Raw genomic sequence first — 10279 nt, forward strand, 5'->3', positions numbered from 1 at the left:
GTCACCTAAAATTTGAACTGACTTTATCATTAAACTAAACAAATTTTATAATTTTAAAATATTTTTCTAAATTATTTAATAATTAATCTTTAAATTCTACTGAAATCTAAAAATTGAAAGAGAGCATTATTCTATTTGTGATGGGCGAGATACTCGCGACGGCCCTTTTGGCTATAAACTCATTGCTGTGTTTGTTGGAGTTACTTTTTTTAAGAATGCATTTGTTGAAGTATAGGTAAAAGGAATAGTTTATATTATTCATATAATAACATTTGTTAACAAAAATATATAAATGTAAATTCTGATAGAAGTTTGAGCAGCGATATACAAAAATGAAATAGGCAAAAAAAGTAAAAAGGGTAGGTGTAGTAAGTTGTAAATATCTTGAGACTGGTCAGGTGTGGTGACAACTGCTTTTCATTGAATGTGTTATTGGGGAAGGAGAGCCTCGACTGGTGCGCCACGTGAGAGATTCGGTCACGTTGGATGCCCTTCACAGCTTTTTGCTGCATTCACCTCTATTTTCCTCATAATATGCATTTGCAACTCACACTCCTCACCAACCCAGAAATACTATTAATCAAACCACAACAACTAGAACAAGAACAAGAACAACCTCTTCTACTCTTACAAAATATACCTTGTTACATTTCTAAAATTATCCTTAATTAATACTTCCTCTCAATTTATATGTAAATAAAAATAACTAATTTTCCACTAATTAAAAAAGTTGGCTGATATCTTTTAATTTTTTTAATATCAAATAAAATTAATTTTATTTGTAAAATTTTCTTCATTAAAATTTGTTATCATGACTAAAAAAGAATTATTTAAATTTAATATATAAGATCACTCTTTTATTTATATATAAATACAAAAGGAATACTTAGTAAGAATAATATATGAGTAAATAAGTTATTAATTAAAGATAAATGATATATTAAAAAATTATTTAACATTTTCTTTAAAATTCATCAAATTAATTGTATTCGTGACCAAAACCTTAAACGTAATATTCATAAATACGTGACCAAAATCTTAAACGTAATAATAGTATAATCTGGAATATAGGGAGTACTTTGCACATAATCCAGTATTTGACACTTTTTGAACCATCATTTTTATTTAAGGGTAGGGTTTTAGTTCATATATGTTTAATCTGATGTGTATATTCTGATCCTTATTTCATGGTATGTTTAAATTTTCATACAGATTGAGGAGAAGTGGGCGAGACAGGGCAGCCCCACCAACTTATCTGATGAATAAAGAAAAAAGTGGGAGAAAGGAAAGGGAGGGCTCCTTTCATTGGTTCATGATGGCCGCACGTTTCAACTTCATGATCATCATCATTTTTATTCCCCTTATTACTATGCTCCTTTGATGATTAAATTTTACTACTGTTCTTTCCCACACTCATCATTATTTTACAGTGCCAAATCGATGCTGTATCATTAGAAAAGTTACAATCATGCTAGGTAGCTCCTCCAGCTAACTTAACAGTTTTTTGCTTTGCAGTAGCTAGGTGCTCAGCCCCTTTATCTTTCCAGATTCAACATGCTAATTAACCACAGCCAAATCATTTTTAAACACTCCACTCCATCATCATATAATTACATATTTAATACTTATATATAATTTTTTTAATTAAATTAAAATAATTTTATATCAATTAATTCATATCTGATGGTTATGAATATTCTATTTTATAAATAATGCATGAGACTTATTCCATGGTCCAACTCCAATTTAATTAAACTTCAAGGATCTGATCACATATAATATGACACAGCCATTTTTTTTAAAACAATCTTTCAGCCAATCTAGCATTCATCAATACTCACATATCAATCGTCAATGTCAGTCAACATCACTGCAGTGACAACCTTTGAAACAAAATATTTTGTCACAAATTATTGTAGTATTTTCTTAATAGACTTGACATTTAACAGGGCCTATCTATAATCTAACCATCTGCCATACAGATGATTAATCAAGTAGGTGATGAATGCTACTATAAGTCTATATAGCCATCTGATTCTGAATGTAACGTGGAGTTTTGAGATTAATGCCTGGGTTATTGGGAAGGTTCTTTGCACTGAATTAAATGAAAGGAAAAGTCATTATATGACTCTGATTAATTTGATTATACACATCTCTTATTCTTAGTAGTATCAATCTTTTTTTCTCCCTTATTATTGGATTTGTAAGAATGGTCAGCATGTTCGATGCTCAGGTTATGTAACTTAATCAATTGCATAAACAGTCATGAAGATTTTATCAAGGAGACAGCCATTTTGACTTGCTTTTTTTTCGTCTTGTTATAACTACATTTTCACTGTCCATCTATCATTAATTAAGAGGACAGCTGGCTTTGCAAATTTTGCTCCATATATATGTATATATATATATATATATATATATATATATATATATATATATACGAAAATAATTGGAAGAAATCTATTTGATTTATCCTATTACTAATATTTTATTATTATCTTGGCTTTAAATCAAATACGTGAATTAATTAATGTGAGATAACGAGATTATTTTAGTTTAATCAAATGTTTTGTATTCAAGTCTTTATGATGCAGTTACATTAAATATTTAGAATATTTTTGCCACCGATAATCCTATTTAACTTCAACAGTATTACTTCCATTGAAAATGCATGTTGTTTAGTTCAAATAAAACTTGTTGATAGAAATGGTTTGACATTTGAGTTTCTTATCAAATATTTAGGATTCAATTTTCGATTAGGACATGAAATTATAATGGAATGTACCACTTTATCTAAAAATTGACCCACAGATGATAAAAAAATTAGTTGAATGTTAAATAAGTGTCAACAAAAAAAAAAAATCATTGTAACTTTCACTATCCTAGCTTGCAACAGAAGAACGGCTTCTTTTAAACCCTAAGTGCACACCCGCTTATGATGATTTGATGCTTTATTTATGCATTAGTATAATTTTTTTTTCTTTTCTTTTCTCACGGCGGTAATCAATTAATGGCACCGAAATATTACTTCTATTCATAACCACATGAAAAAAGTCACAAATGAGTAAGTTATTTGGTGGCCTTTAATGACCTAATTAGGTTAATTCAAATGTTCGAATTGTTATGATTAGCAGTAGATCTTTAAATAAATTTTCGTCACACAGCATAAATTGGATTTGAAAAGCTAATTTGACTTCAATGAACAGTATGCTCAAAAGTTTATCCCCCAGCTGACGTTGTTTTCCACACAAGTAAAATCAATAATTTCTTAAAACAAAATCCAGAAAAGGTTTTTATATATAAGAACAGAACACTAACCTCAACCACAAGTTCAGAGGACCGTAAAAAAAAAAAACCCACAAGTTCAAAGGAGAGAAAAAGCAAGACAATTTAATGGAGGAAGGAAATAGAAAATAAGTTTTTATTATTTTGCAAGGAGAAGGAAATAAAAATATAGATAATATATTGTTTTTTCCTTGTAGATCTTAATGAAGAGTAAGAGATAGAATAAGGTTTTAAAACAAATTAGTGTTGTTTACTATTTTAGATGGTTGTCTTACACATTCCAATACCCAATTGTAAAACCAATTTGTGCTGGATTGATGTTAAGCTAAATCAAATTATGATGAATCAAATTACATATATAACTTTCATAATTATTATATTATTTTATGACTTGTAACTGAATAATATTTTCTTAATCCTTATTATTAGATTAGAAGTTTTTTCACATATAAATCATGTATGTAAAATTTTATATTAATCCAAAATCAATTGTTACCTCTTTCGTATAAATTAAAATCAATATAATATAAACAATTTAAAATATAATAAAATATAAATCATTTGATTACATTTTTGTTGTTGTTAAATTTGATAATTCATAAATATAATTTAACTGTTGGATCGATAAAAAATATATTTTATATCAAATTATAAAAATGATATAATAGTTATTAAAATTACATCGATGTAATTTGATCTTTTATCTCTCTATATGTATTTATCTTTTTTTTTACAAAGAAAGCAAAATATTTTCAAAGAGATAACATAACATGTTTAGTTTAACGATCAACATTTGTGTTTTAATGAAAAGGAACATAAAAACACCTAATATATTTTCAAACTACCCATTGCATATTCAAACATGTGGTTAGTGTCAGTCAACACATTTTAAAATTACACATTGCTTATTTATCTTTTCAAATTTCAAATCTCCCGATATTACAAGGAAGGTCAAAATATTAGAAGAAAATTTTTGCCCCTTATTTTCCTATTGTTCTCTTTCAAAAATTTGAGCTATACTAAGTAAAATATAAAATTCCTCTCGTCCCCTCTTTTCCAACCATACTGTAAAAGTTCTATATAAAAAAAAAACCATACTGTAAAAGTTTATTATTGAGAAAATATAAATAAAGAGTTTTTGAAGATCAATCTTTAATAAATGAATAAAATTACAATTTTTAATTTAAAGGATATACCTACTAAAAAAATTCACATGCATTTATACTATAATCTTAACTGTAATCTAAATCTACCTTTTTTTTTTGGAAAGGCATCTAAGTCTACCTTTTTGTAATAAAATATAATCTTTATTGTTGAAAGTGAGTACATATCTCTCATTTTTTTGTCCTCATAAGATAAATAACTATCAATATTTAGTGCCTTTTTTTATTTTTCTAAAGTCTGCTCTTTTCTACGTAAATTTGAGCCCTGTATTTTTTTCTTGTTTATTTAATTTAATTTAATTCGTCTCTCTTATAATTTTAAATATTTTTTAATCAATTTTCTAACCAAATTTTAAAAATCTGGATACATTTAAAAAATGCATACTTACTAGTATACTATATTATACATGGAATAATTTGTGAATTTATAAAAGCCAACAATTATGCAAGATACAACTCATTGTCTAGGGTAGTCATGTGGCAACCATTGGAAACATGTTTAAAAATGATATAATTAGAAGGTCAAGGCTAGGGTGGACCATCTTCATAAGTGGTTCACTGTGAACCAATAATTTCAACTGTTAGATTAATCTGTTATCTTAGGTTAGTATATATTGGATTCCCCATCTCCTCCAAGCATCCCTCCGATCATCGTTTGCCGTCGCTGGAGGCAATTTCCGGTGGTGGTGTACCCTCAATATATTGCTTCAACTTCATCCTCTCCTTGTAATCCGTAGAAAAATCTAAACTGTTACTGTTCACATTCCATTTGTGATGACTTGGGCCTGCAAAGAGTGCACCTTAGTGAATCCTCCTTTTCAAGAATTGGAATGCCAAATTTCCTTTTTGGCTGTTGAAATATTCTCAAGTGAAAAATTGGAAATACCCTCGAGTTGAGGACTGCGTAGTTGCAAAAAATTGGAGATACTTGCACACACTCTCCCTCAGAACATCCAATGTGTACTAACCTATGATAAAAGATGAATCTAACAGTTGAAAATATTGGTCACAATGGATCCCCTATCAAGTGGTCCACCTTAGTAATGAAAAGAAAAAGATAGATTATGTTAGAAAGGTGTGTCCAATAGTCACTGATGAAACAGAAATTTCCAACAAGATCTCGAATGCCACTAAAGATTTTTGCTTTTGGGTAGGGCTAACTTTTGTGTTTGGGCCTAGATCTTACAAATATTTGTTTGAATTAGATCGAGGTAAGCCCATGACCAGTTTATCAGAGTTTGTTTCTATTCTTATTGCCAGATTAGCAGCAGTCCATACAACAGGAGTTAGAAAAGAACTCAACTTTTGCTGGAATGATTAAAAAAAAACGGTAATTACACTTAACATCTAGAAGTGGTTTATTTGATAAGCATTCTTCATTGTTGACATATATATTAGTCCAAATGTTAGCTTAATTACAAACATTAATCATTGCAGCAAAGCATCTAACAATTGCTGCCATATATTTTCATACAAAATTGGAAAGCATAACATTTGTGTCGAATACTAGTAAACATTAAAAAATACAAAAATTGTGATGAATAACAGTGTCACTCCAAACACTGCAGGATTAAATGTGCTATAATCCAGAATTCCGGATCTTCCCACCGTTAGGCAGCACATGCGACATGGTTCCAAAGTAACTGTTATTTTAATGGTATAGTACTCAATTTATGAAGTATACCTCGAGTGAAAAAATAATCACGCTGATGAAACTTAAAAAAAAGGGTCATTGTCTACAACCTCTCGCAAATCAAGGTTTAGCTGAGATTTTATTTGAGCTTTGATTTGTCTCCAAAAGATGCTCTATTCTGTATTTCATGACAAGTTTTGGTTTCAATAAGATTGGGGACTTTTTCTGTTAGGCTTACACTTCCATTTCTCGTACCAAAAACCAAACAAGGTTAGAGTTCAAACACCTCATCTGTTTTGGACCTTTGGTTCTTTATAAAAAGCCCTCAATTGAGGCTTTTCAGCATAATATTCTGAAGCATTCGCAGTACATAGAAGTTCTTTCACCATCATACAGCTGCTGTCCTTGGTTTTAGTTGCACTTCAATAAGATGTGTCTCACTTCAATATCCATTAGCTATGTCTAGATCTGATTTGTTACAGCTTTACAGTGTTTAAGACTTTAATCATCCATAATATGCATGCAATATGTTATAAGTAAGCCACAGTTTTTAGATGCAGCTACTGCAGAATGCAATAGCTGACATAATGCTCCCTTCTCTGATGTGTCTTGTTTGTTACAAGTTCACGTGTATGCATTGCATATGCCTAAGGTACCTAACGGAACCTTACATCAAAGCTTATAATAGGTAACTTATGAAGTCAAGAGAAGGCACTTGAAGATCTGTAACTGTAATCGAAATTGCCTGCCACTCATTCCATTTAATCAAGAACAGAAGGGCCAAAATTACAATTTATATCTATATAAACTAGAAATTCGAAAAACATGATTTTTTTTAAACAAAATGTTGCAATGGCTAATGCCTAACACCAGTGGCTGTAGGAGACATGTTGCATACATTGTGACAAAAGCTGAGAATTATAGGTGTGGTGTAATTAGTAATCTTATTTTTGTGTTTCATCTCTGACAAACCTACCCTTAATTCTCATCCTGCTTTCTGCCCGAACTTTTCGTGATTCATATCTGATGTGCTTGTCATATCTGTTTTCCACGTCAAGGATGTCAATTAGCAATACAAGGTTATATAGAACAATCATCAAGATCGTATACATACACAAATATAGTATTTTCTGATTTGATAAATATGACTATCATTTTATAGTATAAAAAAGTAACAATGCTCAATTCGACGTATTTTTCTCGCTCATAATTCAATCATTTCTACTTTTCTCTCACTCATAATATAGTACTCCTTCGGTCTCTCGACTAAAAAAAAACATATTTCATATTTATTAAAAAAATTAATTAATTTCGTTAAATTATATCTTTTTTAATTAAAAGGTAAAAATATTTCCTAAACTATTTTTATTTTTCATTGAAATTTGATATTGAGTATAAAAAAGATCTTTAAACTTATTAAATGAAAAATATTTTAAAGAAAATCTCATTAAATAAAACATAAATAATTCAGATTTTCTTATATTTGAGATGAAAAAATAAAAAAAAAATTGTATTGCTTATATTCAAGGAGGGAAGGAGTATGCTACTAGCTTTGTTGGTTAAAAAAACTCTACCGGCGCATTAAATATGGCAAAGACTTCTAACAGGTACATTAAATTAAATTCCTAAGGGTATTTTTATATATAAAAAATCTAACAAAAAAAATACTGCACTAAATACCTTCTGGATTTTTTCTTCTCTCTGTATCGCAATAATGCTGAATCTCTTTCATGACTTGTCAACTCGTATGGAGTAGCTTTAGGAGTAGGAGATAAGTTTTCAGCGTTAAAAGAATTTGATGGTTTCCCTTGGTTGTTAAAATTGGCGTGAGTCACAGTGATCGTAAAACTTCCATCTTCAGCTGAAACTATATCGCCATAATCTCTCAATGGTGACGTATCGGAAGGAACAATTTGATTTCTAGGATCACTGCTTTCTCCATGCCAACAAAACACACCTACCTGTATATTGGGAATTTCAGCTTTCCACATATAAAAGGGCAACCAAAGAGTAAATGCGTAAATTGAATCAGCAAGAGAAACCTTGCATTTAGCCCTTGATGATTGATTACAAACGTAGGCTACTATAGTCCTTTCATCTATTTGAATTATTCGTTTTAGGGACCCATTTGTGCACTAACTAATGATTTTGTCAAAAGACTAAATTGAGAATCAGTTATATCTCTCTGCAAATTGCAATTACTTCAAGACATTTTCGAGGAAATTAAATAATCTACTAATGAAAAATGGTAGTAGCATTAACTCAACTAAAGAAAAAAAAAATGAAATACTACTACATAAGCTTGACCTCATATGAAGGAAATATATTAGCCTCCACGTCTCGTTCAAAATCAGTAGGCAAATTTCCAAATTGCCCTTGTCGTTCAGCATGAATCAAGTCGGGCTCCAACTTTATTAGCTCACGGAGTTGACTAAGAATCTCTTCTTTGTGTCTCCCGCACGCACCCTTACGTTTCTGATTCAATAACAATGTCCTGAAACATGTCAAAATCGTTGCAATACTCGAGGATTTTCAATGTGCACCTTTTACCACCCATAGAATCTACAATCCTCCAAACCAATCAACAAAAGCCAAAAAACAATCCATAAATTACCAACCCTTTATAAAATAAAAAAATATAAGCAAATTCCAAATGGAATTTGATAAAAAAAAGTTCTTTCGGACATAAAATACACATTTCAGTTGAATGTTCTGTTTTCACAAAAAAAAAAATGTTCACACCAGATAATATACTTGCTGGAGATTCCCAAAGTTTAGTATGATCTTAAAACTTTAGTGAGTTCTATTTTTCTTCTTCTTTTTGATAGGTAAATGTTAGTTGTTACTTGTTAGAATATTAGTTTTGTTAGTGAAGGAAATCCAACCTACAATCTTTTGCTTCTTTATTTTTTCCATAACCATTCAATCCCCCTTATATCTCCGGGGTAATGAGTTGTATAACATGTGACCAAAAACAAAATTAAGGTTAACACACACACACACACACCTTTTGAGAAGAAGCTGTGGTAGTGATCAAATCTTCAAGACCATTAATAGAAGGAGCACTCCACACGTGCAAATCCGAAAGGTCATCATCAATCTGGGAAGTTCCCTCATTTGAAAGCAGAGATTTTTCACTGAGACCCAGAATTGTTAACAACTCAGTCACAGAAGGGCACCCCGAGAACCCCTCGAGTGGCCTCCGTTGGTGCGCCTCAGACACCAAATGTTTTTGCTTTCCGCAATCACAGTTTTGGCACAGAACAGAGTTTTCTGCAGAACAGAGCACCGAGGCAGGGGAATCTCCACACGCATCACAGAGCTGCGCGCGCTTGTGCTTCGAGAAAAGCTGGTTTGGGAAGTGAACTTTACGGTCACAGAAGAAACAAAGCTTCGCAGAATCGGCTCTGCAGTACAGAAGAGCCGTGAAGCTCCCGCAATAGTCACATGTTCTCTGTTTTGAATTTGGAGAACCATTCATCATGTTGTTTTCGTCCTCTTTAAAAAAACTGTTTTATATGATAGGTGTCAAACACAGTTTACACGAAATTTAAACTGGGTTGCTTGAAGGTCTAAAAGGAGTGGTTCGTTTGAGACGTGGCTTCTGGGTTGGAATTATGTAAGAGGAAAAGGCAGAGGATATAATCATTTTGAAGAACTGCAACTGCAACTACTACGAGGTTGAAAAGGATAGTTGACTTTGTAAAAACTAAGTACCTTACTTTTTTTTCCTAATAATGGAAGGATGTGGGTACCTTTCAAAGTGTGTTTAACTAAACACTTTTTCACGATTCAATGTATGAAATTACTGTTTCAACTGATTATTAATTATCAATAATATAATGTCTCATACTGTATAAGAACTGTAAAATAGACAGAATAAAATGAGGCAAAATATGATGTAATAGAAAATAAACATGTAGATGTAACGTTTTGCACTCTAAAGATCCTTTTTTTTCTTTTACTTCAAATTTCTTCTATTGTAAAAGGCAAGTCACCGATCCTAGTAGAGAAATTGTATTTGATAGTGTGTATTTAATTTTTTTACAGTGAAAAAAATAGGAGAGAGAAATATGAGATAACTTGATTAATATGATTAAGAAAAAAAATTGTACAGACATTATAAAAAAATATTATATAAATAATATACCTCACCCTAGTTTACGCGCAATGTAATTTCTTCCGTGTTTATGTACTG

The 10279-nt window shown here is 30.7% G+C and overlaps 1 protein-coding gene across 1 annotated transcript; it reads right to left on the bottom strand.

The window, feature by feature from the left end:
- Positions 1-6811: 6811 nt before the first annotated feature.
- LOC100796874 (zinc finger protein CONSTANS-LIKE 13) lies at positions 6812-9800 on the bottom strand. Its single transcript, XM_006575040.4, has 4 exons — positions 9089-9800; positions 8389-8556; positions 7762-8042; positions 6812-7122 (listed from the first exon to the last, which is right to left on the bottom strand). The coding sequence occupies exons 1-4, from the start codon at positions 9563-9565 to the stop codon at positions 7026-7028; spliced, it is 1023 nt and encodes a 340-aa protein (XP_006575103.1). The 5' UTR covers positions 9566-9800; the 3' UTR covers positions 6812-7025.
- Positions 9801-10279: the final 479 nt, after the last annotated feature.

The sequence above is a fragment of the Glycine max genome, chromosome 2 (assembly GCF_000004515.6).
Source record: "Glycine max cultivar Williams 82 chromosome 2, Glycine_max_v4.0, whole genome shotgun sequence".
Taxonomy (NCBI): domain Eukaryota; kingdom Viridiplantae; phylum Streptophyta; class Magnoliopsida; order Fabales; family Fabaceae; genus Glycine; species Glycine max.